This window comes from Malus sylvestris, chromosome 9, assembly GCF_916048215.2.
Source record: "Malus sylvestris chromosome 9, drMalSylv7.2, whole genome shotgun sequence".
NCBI lineage: Eukaryota > Viridiplantae > Streptophyta > Magnoliopsida > Rosales > Rosaceae > Malus > Malus sylvestris.
Window position 1 is genome coordinate 32501629 of NC_062268.1, and position 17119 is coordinate 32518747.

The 17119-nt window shown below is 37.9% G+C and overlaps 2 protein-coding genes across 2 annotated transcripts; one reads left to right on the forward strand and one right to left on the reverse strand.

The window, feature by feature from the left end:
- The first annotated feature begins 390 nt into the window (after positions 1–390).
- Positions 391–1484, forward strand: LOC126634276 (uncharacterized). The gene has a single exon (XM_050304783.1). It carries the CDS (start codon positions 568–570, stop codon positions 1246–1248), a length of 681 nt encoding a protein of 226 aa, XP_050160740.1. The 5' UTR covers positions 391–567; the 3' UTR covers positions 1249–1484.
- A 7582-nt stretch (positions 1485–9066) lies between these two features.
- On the reverse strand, positions 9067–11872 carry LOC126582344 (glutamine synthetase cytosolic isozyme-like). The gene is made up of 9 exons (XM_050246469.1): positions 11690–11872; positions 11105–11144; positions 10887–10990; positions 10708–10756; positions 10385–10579; positions 10076–10204; positions 9902–9976; positions 9725–9816; positions 9067–9614 (listed from the first exon to the last, which is right to left on the reverse strand). Exons 1-9 carry the CDS (start codon positions 11761–11763, stop codon positions 9302–9304), a joined length of 1071 nt encoding a protein of 356 aa, XP_050102426.1. The 5' UTR covers positions 11764–11872; the 3' UTR covers positions 9067–9301.
- Between the last annotated feature and the right edge of the window lie 5247 nt (positions 11873–17119).

The following is a 17119-nucleotide window of genomic DNA, read 5'->3' on the forward strand; positions in this document are numbered from 1 at the left end:
TCTTAAGGTTCAGCCTTTAGCCCCATCGTTAACCAAAAAGACCAAAAAGGATATTCACCTTCCCCATGAAAACAAGTAGTACGTAACATTCACTACAACCATAATTTGTACCTAACATTAACCTTTCTAGTGGACCCAAATGCCCATTTCTATTGAATGTTTTTATTCAATTCTGATAATGGTAGCTGCTGCAGGACCAAATTGCATCCAATGAGAATGACTCAAATATATGACACAGTGACGTCTTCTATAAAGACATGTATAAGTTGTTTTGTCTCCATATTAGCACAAAACGCCATATAATAATATGTCTGTATCATATAAGTTGTTTTTCCGTGAGAAAATTTATACCATTTATTTTAGGGGTGGAAATGATAGAGACTAGTTTACAAAAAGTTAAATACAAACAACAAATATGCTTTCCTTGTAACGTGGAACTTCATTTTCCCACAAATTCCAAAACTCCGTTAATTTTCTATGCTATTAATTTATCTGAACATCTTTATTCTCCCTAACTATTTTAATTAACTCTATAAAGCTACAAAAACTCAGTATTATAAATTCATCATGCAGAGGAGAGAGCCGAGGGGAAGCTTCAACGACATCGATGAATTGGCAGTAGTAAAGGCAGCTGCATGGGCCTGGTTCGAGCGCGGTTCGTGTTCCGACAGCAAGTCGACCGTGCCGGAATTCGATTTAAGGAGGACTTGTCACGCTCCATATAAACCGTCCAGGTACAAGCTAGAAGCTATGGAAAATATAGCCAATATTACTAGTAAAGAAGGCACGGAATTTGTCAAGTTAGAATCTCCAAGCGTTACTACATCTAGTAACTCGCTTCTTGATACATATGAAATTGAAAGTATTTCTCGGAAATTGGATCAACTTATAGAGTTCAGTGGTGACAGAGACAAAGTTCACAAGGGTTTTCTAGTTGGAGATGTTCTTGGTACAAAGAACACGAAAGAGGGCGGGAGAGGTTCGTACTCTGATCTCGAATACAGAGATAAATCCTCTTTACCAGTGGAGCTACAAGTCCACGAAGACGTTCGTCAACAAGAAAGTTTGCCGCTCATGGATGGTAACGCGAATCGGAGGAAGAAAAAGAAGAACGTTAGAGGAGGGTTTTGGCATAGGCATGCGGCGATGTGTGGCAATAGTGAAGATGTTCTTAACACACAAGCTTTCGTGGTTAGTCGTCGGCGGCCAGAAAAGGGTGTATATGTACGTACCGGTACCGGTGGTTAAGGCGGCGAACTTTCGGCCGCGGAGGCTTTGTGATCAGTTGGAATATATTAAATTTTGATTGGTATGGTCGTTGGTTGAACTGTCTACAGCTATACCACCACATGTATTCCTTCAATGCAGGTTGTTGTATAAATGATGATTTTATTTTACTTTCTCGTCAATATAATACAAAGACAACCGGCATCCATAGATTGTAAGGATTTGTCATAAAGAGATTAAAAAATGATGATTCGAAAGTGTTTTGATCTTTTTCAAATTTCTGTTAGTCAGTTTTACTGTTTTTGAAATGAGTTTTAATGTGATTGACGATCTTTCTACTCGGATTTGGCCTGAAAAACAAATAATTAATTAGCTACTGATGGAGACTGAATTCGAGCAAAATGCTCGTCAATCATATACTCTCGCAGCGAGAGAGACTATAAGATACTTAAGGCTGTAAACAGTTGTGAGGAGTTTTTTGAGCATGCGTGAAGCAATCTACAAAAGATCTTTGGCTATATACCTTGAGTGAAATGTGTAGGTATGAATATAAGGCCCTCTAAAATTGAAACTTTTTTATCATCAGATCTCTGTAAACATACTGCCCAATACAAACGAAATGAATATGATAAATGGTAATTAAGTGGTTAAACAATTTCTAATTTGCAGCGGTGATCCTTAACCTAGAGATAAATTGTTCTGATCTTTAAACCTACAAGGCAAAGAAGAAATTGCGCTCTTTAAGTTTTGAAAAAATAAATGGATGAAGGTGTAACATGTCATCACCACTTTAGTGTGTAAGAAGTTTGTTGCGTATCCCAAATAAGCAACGGAAAAGTAGGAGTTTAGGAAGTTTACTTTAACGCACAATTTTGACATGTAGAGTGGCAATTTGTGATAGCAAATAATGTTTGCATAATTTCATTTTGTGTTTTGTCAAACACTAGCTAATCCGAAATTATAGTGAACCGTGTCAAATGACACAACACTGATTAAATGTCGTTGGATAGTTTGCCAAAGGGGGCACCTCTGCTATGAATGAAGGGGTGTAAGCTACCCCAAAATGGTTGAACAACCTCCCTTCTCAACATCCTAAGATTTGGGGGCATGGCTACCAAACAATCAATGGCCACTTTTGTACAAACGACAAGGTTTGAACAAACTAGAGAAAATAAAAATATTTGAAGATGTTGTAAAATCGACTGTGGGTGCAGTGGAATAAATGAAACAAGACACAAAATTTACGAGGTTCCTCTACAGTCAGTGTGACTGGAGTACGTCCTCGGGGCAGCAGTGGTGCTTTCATTATAATTTGAAATAATAGGAGTACAAAGATAACTCTCTCTATTATCTCATCTTATCTTCCTCTATTTTCTCTCTTCCTCTTCCTTCTCTCTTCCTCTTCCTTCCTTCCTCTCTTTCTTTCCCGTGAACTCTCTTCCTCATCTCATCTTCTTCCTTTATATAAACAAAATAAAGCACTATTCACTTTACAAATTTTCCACAAATGAATAGTGAAAATACTGTGCATAAATAGTAACAAACTATTCATGTGGACCATCCACATAATATTTATAACTCCCCCTTGGATGGCCACAAGTCTTCGATTGACTCGTTAAAATCTTGATCTGTTTTGAATGCTCCCCCTGATGAGTATCTCCCCCTGATTTCAAATCATTTAGGTTGATCGTTGATCGTTCTGCTTTAGTCTCTTAGTAAGAAGAGTTGCTGAAAGAGTTGCTGAAAGAGTTGCTTTACTTGTTGTTAACTTTCCACAGGCTTTTTCTTGAACTGGGTTGTAGGACTTTCTGCTAGACTAGCATCCAAATGTCTGAATTTACTCCTTTTATCTGGAGCGGAATTTGATTCAAGAGTAGTGAACACTTGATCTTGAATCGGACTTGTGATTTCTTCAAGGACCTTCGAGGCTTGATCTTGAATGAAATTGGACCATGAGGAGCTTCATGTGGCAAGTGATCTTCAGTTTTGTCAGGGATGAATCAGCACGCGTTTGTTGCGCTTGTCTCAACATGCTTCAATGTATCATTTTCACTTTCCGTACTTGCTCCCCTTGCTTAAGTAGTATTTTCCCTGCTTTTCCCCCATGCATGTGTGGCATCTTCTCCGACAGTATTTGCCCTTTGATGCCGGAGTGGAGTGCAACCCTTGCATTTGGATGGTTCATCACTTCTTGGTGACTGGAGACCCAGCTCCAACCGTTGAAGATGACTACTCGAGAGCAACACTAGGTAAGCAATCAGGAAAGGTTCCAGGCAGTCGGTTCCTTACCGGGAGTTTGAGTGGAGGTTCCGACATATTGCTTTCTTTATCCTTGTCTTCGCAGGCAAGAACAAGGACAAAGGAAAGGACAGGGAGATTGCATGATATGAGATAATCTTGCTCTGGTCCCTGAAGATATGTGATAATCTTACTCTGGTGTGATATGTTTGAAGAGGTATTCTCGGAGAGGAAGAAAACTGAGTATTTCGAAATGCTATGTTGAAGATGCATTCTCGGAGATGAGGAAGAGTTAGGTATTCTTGCAGTGTTGCGGGTCTGCTTTGTTATGGAGAACAGAGGTCGACATATATAGAGATTTCTCAATAGCAAGTGTGGTGCTGTGCTTTTACTCTTGTCAGCAACTGTGGTGTAAATAGAACAGTAAGATTTACGCGTTTTCAACTTTATCAGAGATCTTTGACAAAATTGCACGTGACATCTGAAAAATGCCAACGAACTTTATTCAGGAAAATCTGGCTTTTGAAATTCGGAGAGCGGTGCCTCTTCGATCTTTGAACAAGTGGCTCTGCTGCCTCTTCTTTTATAGAGACATCAATTGTGTTCAAGAGTATGCTCAGAAAGTTGCTGCCTGTAGAAATTTCTTCTATCTTGCACTTCTGAAATTTTATTTGACCTCTGTTTTTCCTTCATCATTTCTGAAAAATGACTTGCCCATCTAACATTTACTTAGATTTGAGTCTTAGGAGTGATACAGACGAGCAGCGTCATGATAATATATGGTGCCCGTCCTTCTTATCTTCTAATGGTCCTCTTACGGTTGGGGACTCTGTGATGAAGAATAACATAACCGCTACTGTGGTAGTTAGGAATCTTCTCACTCCAAGGGATAACAAGATCCTTTCAGAACGGTCTGAAGAGTCGGCCGTTCAAGACTCCTTGGCTCTCAGTGTTCAGTGTGCTGGCTCTGTGTCCAATATGGGCCAACGCCTACTTGCTCAAACTCGCCAAGTTGAATCATTGATGGCGAAGGTGGCAAGTCTTAAACAAGAGATCAGAGGGCTCAAGCACGAGAATAGGGTGTTACACATGCTTGCAAATAATTACTCTACGAGCATGAAAAGAAAGCTCGTCCAACTGCAGGAATCCGAAAGTCGGATTCAAAGTGATCACCAGAGGTTCGTTGCTAGATTCCGAAAGCAACTGATGTTTTCCCCTTATGGTGTTTTGCTAAGTACTGAGGTGCCACATGATCAATCTCCAGTGCCTCCCCCTTCTGGGGTGCTTCCGAGTACTGAGGCTTCACATGAGCAACCTTTGTGAAGGCTTCATCCTGTTTGTTTGTTTTAACTCATGTGTATGTATATATCTGTAATTTCTTGGAGATGTTAATAAATAAACTTTATTTCATTCAATGTATTGTGCCAAATACAATAAAGCATATACTTCACTAAGATGTGGTACTTCTTGACCAAATATTAATTTATCTTTACCCTCATGAAGATAAATGATTATTTTTAGTGTCTTCATCATATGAGTATTAAACTCATAATCTTCAATCCATATGGTTCTTTTAATATCATAAATATCATGGATAAGATTCGTGTTGGTAGATTGTTCAATCTGCAGCTCGAGACAATAATTCCTTCAACACTTTATAATTTTTCTAGACTCTTCAGGAATCCCAATTTAATATCATCAACTCTTCAAGAGTTTTAATTTAATGTCATTGACTCTTGCAAGAGATTTTAGTATGTTGCAAGAATATCATAATGATAGTACTCACTAAAGCAATTTATATCATCCATTGATATTGAGTATATATTTTATGCTTTACCCTTCAGGGGCTTACTTCAAGCAATTTGAATCCTTCAAGGATTTTCTACACTTCATGACACATTTTCCTTTGGAATTTATACATAGCAATTTGCTCCCATGTATACTTGAGGGATTTACTTATGGAGATATGATGTGGGCGACTCACAACCCTTCGTAGATAATCTCCATTTATATGAACTCGTTTACAAGAGTATAATTTCAGGTTTCAATTAGTAACCTTGTGTCATATTATGTGAGTGTATTACAAATGCCGATATGTAACCTCCTTGGTTCAACATCTTTTGGCTATTTGTATTGTATTCAAATATATATAGATTCATTTGTCCACGTTCTTACAAAATTGTAATGGAATTGCCTTTCTCCATTTTGGCCAATAATTTTTCTTTTGTCGACGAACAAAAGAACGTGACTCAATATTAACACAGCTCATTGATGAATTTAGTAGCTACTTGTAAAAACCAAAATTACCATTGGTTATCATCAATCTGTGATCCCATATTCTCATGTGCATGCGCATGCATAAAAACTTTTCATTTCTTTGGATATCCATTGCCTCTTCAAGGGCATGACGCTATCTCTTCCAGGATAGTCATAATTTAGAGAATGTGGATCATAACCTCCTCTTGAGCATTATAGAGCTTGGATTTTAATCTCCACTTCCGGGAGTTGAGTCTTTGAAACCTATACGTCTATCATGCTACATGCATGAGACATCAATAGTCCTATGTCTGTGGATTGTCTTATCTGGGATGTGTATCCATGCGGCGACTGTCATGCTTCTGGCATGCAACAGTTATGCTTCGGGAATGCAATAGTTCAGTAGTGCCATATTATTCTTCTTTCGAATAACTGAACCCTTTGAGTCTAAAAATCTGTCACGCTTCAGGCGTGCAATAGATAAATCATTTACTGTCTCATTATTTTGTCCAACAGGGACATCAATTCTTGTAGGCACATTTGCAGTAAGTATATGTGATTTCATCACTTTCGTTGCATCATTCAATTATTTCAATTTCATTTTCTCATTGTTTGTTTCGTGAATCAAAATAAGACAAATTCTCTTCGTTCTTCTAGGACGGTCTTTTCTCATCATTCTTTTGGAATGATATTTTCTCATCGTTCTTCTGGAACGATATTATTTTCTCCCCCTAATGGCAGGAAAATTGTCTTATCAAAATCATAGTCCGCAAATCATGCGGTAGACATATCCTCAGTCAAGGGTTCCAAATATTGAATGATATATGGTGTTCAACATCAATGCCTAATCTACAATGATGCCTCATTTCAGTACGTTGTGGCAATCTTACAGGCACATAGATAACACAACCAAAAACTCGTAAATGTATAATGTTTGGTTGGTTCCCAAACCTGAGTTGTACTTAGAAGTATTGATGGTTGATAATATGTCTCAACCGAATTAATAATGCATCATGTAAAGTTTACATGTTCCCATGTAGAAAATTGGCAATTTCGTTTTCTTGAGCAGAGCGTTGGTAATCAATTTCACCCACTTAATAAATGCTTCTGCTAAACCATTTTAAGTATAGACATAAGGAACTTCTGGTCCTTGTTTAATAGTCTGTGAACCGAGACTCTTATGTCCTTTATTATGGTTAAGTTGAGGCACTGCGGCACTTTAAACTTACGGTACTCATCAAGGAATTTCATGTCCTGATCTTCAGGATCAAAGGACTTCATGCCTGATCTTTTTGTATGATGGAACTTCGGGTCCTATCATTTTATGTGATGAGGATCAAGAAACTGCAGGTTCTGATCTAATCAAGGAACTCTGGGTCCTTGTTATACTCATTGTAACAAAAGATAAGTACAATAAATAAATTAAACAATAGACAATAATTCCAGCCATAATGAATAAATTGCATTTAAGTAAATAAAACTTGTGACAAGGGCTTTAATTCAGCACCATCAAAACTTAAAGCAATAGGCGGTAAAACCGTCCATGGTAAATAAATTGCTTTAAAATAAATAAAGCTTGTGACAAGGGCTTTGATTCAGCATCATTCACATAAATATCAAAGCTTTAAAACAAAGGGTAATAATTCTACCCACTATAAATAAATTGCTTTAAATAAATAGAACTTGTGACATGGGCTTTAAACCAACACCATGCACATAAATATGCCAAAACAGAAAATGCAATGATTAAGTCCTCATGTTTTGCTTTTTCATTTTCTTGGTCTGCCACTTCTTTTGTTTCATCCCTTTTATTTTTATTATTATTTCACAGTTCGAAGTCATTTTGGTTACTCAGTAAATAATAGTAACAATAAGTTCCAATTGGTGTTCCTCCTCCGGTGAGTTTAGAAAAAGTCGAAACGGTTCCCATAAGTTTTGGAGTCAAGAGTGTCTGCAACTTATGAGAAGATCAAACCGTTAGATTTAGTTCAAAATTTAGTATGATATGGATAAGAGGATACCAAACAACTTTTGTGAAGAAACAATTTCGATTTGAGCTACCGAAATGGAGTTTTGGTACTCATAAGGTGGCTGCCCAGTTTTCTGCGGAAATTGGAAACTGGTTTGGTATTTCAGACATCTGCGACGATCGCACCGTTAACATTTTCTGAAATTTTGATATGTTGTAGATACTGAGTAGAAGAACAACTTTCAAGAAGAAAGTATTTCAATCCGAGGTCCGCAAGTTGGAGTTCCGAGGCTATTTACATGGCTGTCAAATTCTCTTACAAATTTTGAGTCTTTTACTCTTTTGCTTCTGCAAAGGATGATATACAGTCATATAACAATATATATAGTTGCTTCAAGAAAATCAATTGTACTGAGATTTGAAGATGAAATGAAATTTTTTTTTCTTATCTATGAGATTCCAGTTGAAGGAGGTGAACAGGATTTGTGGCGTTGTGCTTTCCACTGATATGAGAGCTTCTCGTGCTGATAACGTGTTGTAAAATCGACTGTGGGTGCAGTGGAATAAATGAAACAAGACATAAAATTTACGAGGTTCCTCTACAGTCAGTGTGACTGGAGTACGTCCTCGGGGCAGCAGTGGTGCTTTCATTATAATTTGAAATAATAGGAGTACAAAAATAACTCTCTCTCTATTATCTCCTCTTATCTTCCTCTATTTTCTCTCTTCCTCTTCCTTCTCTCTCTTCCTCTTCCTTCCTTCCTCTCTTTCTTTCCCGTGAACTCTCTTCCTCATCTCATCTTCTTCCTTTATATAAACAAAATAAAGCACTATTCACTTTACAAATTTTCCACAAATGAATAGTGAAAATACTGTGCATAAATAGTAACAAACTATTCATGTGGACTATCCACATAATATTTATAACAGAAGAAGAATTTTGGGGACATTGTGATAGTTATGGTGGGTGGCAATGCCGTCGCTGACCCTCAATACATGGAGTAAAAAGCTGCATTGACATTGCCACCATCGTAATTAAGGTCCAAATTCAAGGGCATTATGGCCCCTAACAGGTGGAAAAATTACCCTATGACAGATTAATGTCAAGATGGAAATGATAGCCGAGCTTTTGTTTTCTTTTTCTACATTTTTCTTTATTTCTGGTCATTGAATTGATTAAATTAAATTGGTAAACGAACAAGATTAAACAGGAAGATGTATGAAAAAAGGGACAAAGATTAAACAAGAAGGTGTATCCAAGGTTATCAATTGCTAATAATGCACTCAATTAACAAGAACAGCTAAAAAAAAAAAAAAAGATGAGGCTTGCAATTTTCAAGAATTACAAGTGAAATGGCATTTAAACCAACCAGCCCTTTGAAAAATATTATTCATATAAGAAACTTATTCAACACAACGGGCAGAATGATGAGGCAATGAAGCAAACAGCATAGTAGAGTTTAAAGGACAAAGCCAACTCTAGTTTGAAGCTAAGGACGCACAAGGATCCATCCAAAAGGATCTGGTAAATCACATTTCCAACCTCAATGAAAGACGATTACGTTGTCACAAGACTTATAAATGCACGCGTGTAGGTGTGGCTGCGTGTGCTTATGCCTTCAACAGAAGGGTGGTTTCTGCAATCATAGATGTGACAATGTATGGATCCATGTTCGATGCAGGCCTCCTGTCCTCGAAATAGCCCTTGCCAGCTTGTTCTGTGTCTCTACCAACACGGATAGAAGCACCGCGGTTGGCAACACCCCATTTGAATGTATTGATATCAGCAGTTTCATGCCTTCCTGTCAAACGGCGCTCATTGCCTTCTCCATAGGCAGCAATGTGTTCCTTGTGCCTGAGTCCCAACTTGTCAATTGCCTTCTTGATAACTTCATAGCCTCCATCTTCTCTCATGGACTTGGTGCTGAAACAGCATAACATTACAAACGTCATCATATGAGAAAGCAATGCTAACCGTAACATAGTTTGATCAACAGATGCAAATCCTTCAACAACGAATAAGTGGCATTATACCTGTAGTTTGTGTGAGCACCAGCCCCGTTCCAATCACCCTGGATTGGCTTGGGATCAAATGACAGAACCACCCCAGCAATCTCGGTGATCCTCTGTTCGCATAGAAACAAAACTTCATTGACCAATACCGTCAAGTAATACCAGCATTTTATTATACAATCAAGCATGCTAAGTTACCTCCAAAATATAACGAGCAGCCCACAGTTCATCTCCAGCAGATATGCCGACAGAAGGGCCAACTTGAAATTCCCACTGCATTATTTGATTAACGTTCAGAAATACTTTTTAACATTTGGGCAGACGATAGGACATTAAAGAAAGATAAAAAAAATATATATCTGATTCTTTTACCTGGCCAGGCATCACTTCACCGTTGATTCCACTAATGTTGATGCCAGCATAAAGGCAGGCCTTGTAGTGTGCGTCAACAATGTCGCGCCCGAAGGCCTTGTCAGCGCCAGCCGCACAATAGTACGGTCCCTGTTCAGCAATAAACAACATAACCAAGTTATGTTTTTTGTAAAAAAGTAGAATTGCCATCACATAAGAATATATGTCCGGAGAATCCTTAGAAGTTAGCAATTCCAAAGTCGGAATTAGGTAAACTATTATGAGCATAAAATATGACTGAAATCCTCAGAAAACAGAGCGTTCCATTACCTGAGGGCCTGGGAAACCACCAACGGGCCAGCCGAGTGGCCACTTGACATCTTTCTGCAGCAGGGTGTACTCCTGTTCAATTCCATACCAGGTTACTTCAGCAACAACATCAGGATGGCTGAAAATCTTTGCAGCTGCAGCCCTCTTGTTAGTTGGAATTGGTTCCCCAGCGGGTGTGTAGGTATCGCATATCACCTAAGTTGATCATCATTGAGAAACACAGATAAGTTCAATAGCTCACAGCATACCATATCTCAACTGAATTAAGGGGGAAAATAACAAGATTGAAGATTATAAAAGGTAGGAGATCGTCGATAACTCACCAAAATGTTGTTGCCTCTCCTGAATGGATCCTTGAAAATGGCTTGAGGGCTGATTCGTTTCAATAAAAATACGACATATTAAAACCAATAACCGCGATTAAACAATATAAACATACAACTATTAAGAGAAAAAATGGCAAGAAAATTAAAAGAAAAAAAGAAAAAGAAAGAAAGCTTACTATAAAATAACCTCACTATCTTCTCCAGGAGCTTGATTTGTGCTGGAACCATCATAATTCCACTTGGGAAGCTTTGAAGGATCACTCACTGGTCCTGGCAGAGTCTACATACAGACAAAAACAAATATTACTATTTCAACAAATTAATTAAGAACAAATCAAGATAACACTTAACCAATCAAGATAACAAGATCAAAGAGAAGGAGAAGATTAATTACCCTTGCTTTGCTTCTGATATCCATTCCAGATCCACCAATCCTGTTCCAGTAATTCATAAGTATTGAGCAAAGTAATCAAAGAAGGTAAATCCCAAGTAAATAACATGATTAAGTTGGGAAGGATTAACAAAACCAAACTAAAAAAGATAGTGACACTCAACAGGAAGCATACATATACACATCTAAGAATAAATAGTTGGTCAATTTTAGAAAAAAATAGAAAACCTTGGAACTTCAACAACCGAATTAAACAAGATCAAAGCAAACAAAGAATAAAAAGTTTACTCGAACAAAGTAGAAAAACAAGAAATTAAAACAGAAAGCAAAGTAAACCAAAAAAGAAACAGGAGTTATTTCTCTGCAGAAAAGCAGAAGACAGAGTTTTACCATTTGACAATCAACCCTCCAAGCGGTCGATCACAAGAACGAAACACAAAACCAAAGCCAACCCATTAACGTACTCATCAAAACAAGCAAACCCATTTGCATACGTATAAAATGCGTATAAATACACAGAAATACGTATAGCATGTCCATGTATGGAAAAACAGAAGATTAAAAGAGTAAGAGGATAAGGGGGCTGACCATATGTACTCTGCGATGATCTTCTTAGTGCTGTCTGAGAGGTCGAGGTTGATGAGATCTGAGACGAGCGACATAGTTGCGGAGAAACACAAAGACTTGAAGCGAAGACTCTCTCTCTCTCTCTTTCTCTCTATCTCCTCTCTTTCAGTGAGTGAATGTATTCAAAGAGAAGTAAACAGGGAGATGGGTGTGTGCTCCCTTTTATAGTACGGTCTCTCGGTGCTGTGAACGTAGAAGGAATCTTAAATTATTAAAATTTTCCCTTTTTTTTAAAAAAAAAAGGAAAATAATTGGTAATTTTTGTAATTGAATAAGTACTGGAAGAGATTTAACAAATAATTATATTTTTACTAATTTTGCCGTTTCAGAGAAAATTATGATTCTGATAAAGTTTTGGGTAGCGAGGAGAATCAAATCAGAGGGGTCCACGTTGTTCGAGATATATGGACAAATGTTCACCTGATAGCTGCTTCTTTCGGTCTTAATATATATATATATATAGAGAGAGAGAGAAATGTTAAGTACTTGTTATTATTATTCTAAAAATTTTACTTTTATTTTAAATTTTTTATAATTAGTAAAAAATACACTTGTACGGAGTGTCGAATTGAGAAAAAAATACACTAAGATTTCTTTTATTAGAAATTCCAAAAAAAAAACAAAAAACATTTGCATAAAAAACCTCACATAATAGGCTTCTAGATGGTTAGTAAATTCATTGTTTTTAAGTAGACTTTAATAAGAAATAAATAATAAAATTAAAAAAGTCTTTTACCACACGTATACTCGTCTAACAAAAGAGCAGCAAAGGTAAAAGGACAAGGATTGTCTGCCCTTCCGTGCCCTCCTGTTTGTGTGGTCACGGTTAAGTCACGTCAACATTTTATATTACTATTCATTTTTGTCTTATTATCTCTATAAAAAAACAATATAAAATGTTAACGTGGCTTAACCGTGACCACACAAAACAGGAGGGCACCGGAAGTGGGAGGGCAGACAATCCTTGTCTAAGGTAAAAAGGATTTGGCTGATACTTTTGGAAACCCTAATTTGTTTGTATTTGTAATGCCTTTCTTAGCATTCTTTTTTTTTTTAATATTATGATATTATAAAGGAGAAAAAAAATATTTTAAAAAAATAAAATGTGTAAAATAACCTTATTTTGGCTAAGCCGCATAACACTTGGCCTCGAGAGAAAAATTCCAACATTCCCGTTGGGGGCGGGGCAGTGAAGGACAAAAATGGATATGGCATCCATCTTCGGTTTTTCGCTCGAGGGTCGTAGCATAGGTTTGGGTGGGTATCCATTATAGGGATGGAAGGTAGATGAAGGGGATGGGTGAAAATTAAGGTTTGGGTTTGTTAAAGGACGACAAGTAGATTGAAAGAGTGGGAAACTAGTAATATTAATCAGTAAGACTGCCGAAAAACACCAAGAATGGATGTCATCGACTCTTAAAACGTCAAACGAAGAAACGATTGAAAGCAGAGCACGAGAAAGGAATAGCTTTTTAGAAAGAAAGAGGAAGAAGTGTCAGGATAAAAGTGGGAAGAAGGAATCAGGAAAACGGGAAAATTCAGAACAAAGAGTATGAGGGGGTAAGTGCGGGATGAGAACTAGGAGGAAAGAGGATGTTGGAGGAGGATTAGTAAGAAGGGCAGTGGGATGCCTCTGATGCTAGTAGAATGAATAAGAGGCGATTTTGGGTTATTAGACCTAGGGTTTTACAAAGAGAAACAACGAGCGCTAGATATAGACTCACTATAAAGGTGCGTTTATTGAACTAGACTATCTCACATTAGACTGACTTCAGGAACTAAGCTGAACTGGCTTAAAATAAACCATGTTGGACTGACTTAGTGAAGCGTTTAGTGCAGTGTCAGACTAATAATTATGATAATAAAAAGCAATTCTCTTTTGTTTTCTTTTTCCTTTTCTAGAACTCTTTATCTCTATTTCGAAGGCTTTCCCTATTTTTCTCCATGTCTCTTCCCTCTCCCTATTTTCTTGTCCAACACCCACTTTATCTCTATCTTGATTCTCTCATCGGTTTATCTCTATCTTGATTCTCTCATCGGTCTTCTTTGTCTTGTTCGGTGCCACCATTTTCAATTCCAATCTCTAGCTCTTTCTCCTTCCTCCCCTTTTCTCTAGTCGCTCGGATCTTACAGCTCAAGATTGACAAGGACCCGAAACTCGATCTATCTAAGAAGTGTTTCGAGCAAGAAGATGTGGTTGCAGAGGATTTCAATAAGTTGTGGTTACATATAAGGTGCAAAGCAGACGCGAAAGGTTTGGTGAAGTTCTCTTAACAGCCCTCTATTTTCGAGATGTCTCGCTAAGACCATATAGTGAAGTATTTAATGAACACTAGTCTGATTGAGTTTCATTAATATTAGTCCTTAGTACACCAAACACAGACTAGTAGTTCTAGCTAGGGATGGGCACGGGCTGAATCGGGCCCAAATTTAAAGGAATCGGACCTTTCCTGTTGTAAATAGTAACGGGGCAGGCTGAGCCGAGTAATAGGATTTTAGCATTTGGGAACCGGATCTAACCCGACTCGTTTGAAATAGGGCAAAATGGGCTGGGTCCACGGGACCAATATCATTTTTTTTTTGTCAACCATAGAAGGGACGACCTTGTTGAGGTTGTCTTCCTTAGCACAAAAGAGAATCGGTCATGGGAGAAGAAGTTTTCCCCACCTGAAGTTATTGTCTTCCTTAGTCTTCTTTCTCAGGACATGCGAACTCGATGGACTTGTCGTCGTCCATTGGAGTCTAATCTTGAATCGTGGTGATAAGATCGTCGATTAAGTTAAAAACGTAGTGGAATCATCCGATTCGAATCGTATTGGGTGGTCAGCAACCGAGTTGTTCCCTTCCTTCTTCTTTGACCTAGAGCCTCACAATCTTTGTCTTCTCCAATGGTGAGGTAATATTGTGACTCGTGTGGTCGGGACGGCTGTGGTTGTCTGGGTGAATACTATATATGCAGTGTTGTCATTGTCGAGGGGGAGAAGAGTGTGGGTGGGAGTGAGTCCCAAGTCGAGGACTCAGGTGGGAGTCTAGTTTGAAGTCCAAGAAGGAAAGGACTATGGATAATGGATTAGGGTTAGAGAATTACTAATGGTTGTTATAGTTAGAAACGAGCCGTTCGGGGTCCCGTTATTCCAAATACTAGGACTCAGCCCGCCCTTTAATTACCCACTCCTACTCTCCTATACATGTTTGCCCACCCCTAGCTCTAGATAAAGTCGATCCGGACTAAAAATATTTAACAAACACAACCTAAAAGTGTATTTAGTGCATCCAATCTCCTCCTTCCAAAAATGTAATTATGCAAATTGTTGTGTACGACATATGACAAGACAAGAGCACCAATGTCACTGACACATGTCCTTGGAAATGTAAGTGGCTGATAATTCAATTAGGTTCATAGTCAGGAGAAATTTTTCCATGATACTGGAACACACACCTCAGCATGATAGGTGATGTTCCTTACCAATAACTTATGGACACCTGTATCCTTATAGCATAACAATTTAATACATCTAAATTGTATTAAAAAAATCAAAATAAACAACATGTGCACGATTCCCAAAATTTCTAGTCCCAGTCTCCTAAAACGCTCCATCTCCTCCTGACTCTTTTCCCCCCATTGTTACCAGCAAAATCTTAAACAAAGGGTTCTGAGATAAAAATCATTTCGCCTGCTTGCTGGGTTTGGCGCTCTCTCTCCTAAAAAAAGTAAAGAGAGAGAAAGGAACAAACTCAGAAATGGATATGAGCATGAGCTCAACCCTTTCTCTCTCCCTTGTTCTTTTTGTGTAATGACCAATGCTTTTCTTCTCTTTTTGTTTGAAGAATATGGTTTTGCAAGAAGAACCCCAAGAGCTCCAAAACCCTCCAATGGCATTCGATCCTTTATTATTCTGCGAAGAAGGATTTGAGGAAGATTTGGGAGACAATAGTAGTGAGGAGAAGAGCGAGAACTGTGATGGGTTTTCAAAAAAGCAATCATCTTTCCCTTTGATTTTCCTGGAAAGTGATATGTTATGGGAAAATGATGAACTTTCCTCTCTAATCTCCAAAGAGGAACAAACCCATGTGTATTTCAGTGGAGAAATCTCATATGGGTATTTGATGGCGGCTCAGAAGGAGGTGGTTGAGTGGATTCTGAGTGTAAAAGGTACACTATAGCTTTTCCTCTTTGACCGCCATTCTAGCTAAGTGTAAAGGCACACTATTTCTCTTCCATCAATCCCTTTCCCAGCAGAAGTTCATCTTCAAGCGATGTCAATCGGTTCAATCTTATTCCCCTGCACAAGAAATGGAATATTGCAAACTTTTTCCTTCTTTGTCCACGCCGTGCGCCCGATTTGACAATCTTGATCTCATCAAGATCCGGAGAATTTATTCAGAGATGGGGTTGGGGAGAGAGAGAGAGGTGAGAGAGGGGTTGGGAATAGTACATGTCTTGTTTATTTTGATTTTTCTATTAAAATTTAAATGTATTAAATTGTTATACTATAAGGATACAGGTGTTCATAGGTTATTGGTAAGGAACATTACCTGTCATGCTGAGGTGTGTGTTCCAATCACATGGAAAAATTTCTCCACAGTCAAAGCAATGGCCCCACATCAGCTCTAGATCTCCCAATCGAATCCTTTTGCTTGGGACTTTGTGTAAAAAGATTAGATTTTCTTAATCAATTAACGCGCCTGCTTGGCTTCTTACCGAAAGAACTTTCTTTTCTTCTTCTTTTTTTTTTTAAAAATAATTTCATTTTTTTTTAAACTAAGAAAGATGGGGGTGGATCTCATAATGGTCTAGTAATAATGTGGTTTAAATTCTCTTTTCACGAAAATTGAAAGTGAAGAGAAATACTATAGTACTAACCGGCAATTCAAAATTGATTAAAAAAGAGTAAAAAATACAAGGTTCCTTTTTTTTTAAAAAAAAAAATTTCGACATTATGATAAAAAAAAAAGGTTGGATGAAAGAAATGGCAAAGAGGTTATATAACTTACTTAGAAATGCATTTAAAAAAAAATTGAAAGTATTTTTGGTGATAATAATTTTAAAACTTATTCTTAATAAAAATGTAAGCATTTTCGTATTTTAAGAACCAAAAATATTTTTTTGGAAAAAACATTCAATCATTTTAAAAACATTTTTAAACAAAAACATAGTTACTTGCTCGAACCCAAAAGAGAAAAGTTAGGGGCCTTTTTTTATTTTTTACAAATGGTACAATAATTGATGGGGTTCAACTAAGAGCAGCTCCAGCGGGAGCTCCTGCTCGAGGGACAGGCTCCGGAACAGGGCTTGATTGCCCGAGGGAGGAAGTCCAGCGTTGGCTGGCGAGGGAGCCCGAGCACCCCCGAGCGCCAGGCCCGTCGATTCTCGCCGGCCCGAGAGCCTGA

Excerpts from the sequence above, each read along its gene's own strand:
- LOC126634276 (XM_050304783.1), top strand. The coding sequence starts at position 568 with ATGCAGAGGAGAGAGCCGAGGGGAAGCTTCAACGACATCGATGAATTG.
- LOC126582344 (XM_050246469.1), bottom strand. The coding sequence starts at position 11,763 with ATGTCGCTCGTCTCAGATCTCATCAACCTCGACCTCTCAGACAGCACT. Across the intron at positions 9,977-10,075 it reads GTGAAGTGATGCCTGGCCAG|TGGGAATTTCAAGTTGGCCC; the intron begins GTAAAAGAATCA and ends CAAATAATGCAG. Across the intron at positions 9,615-9,724 it reads GGTGCTCACACAAACTACAG|CACCAAGTCCATGAGAGAAG; the intron begins GTATAATGCCAC and ends ATGCTGTTTCAG.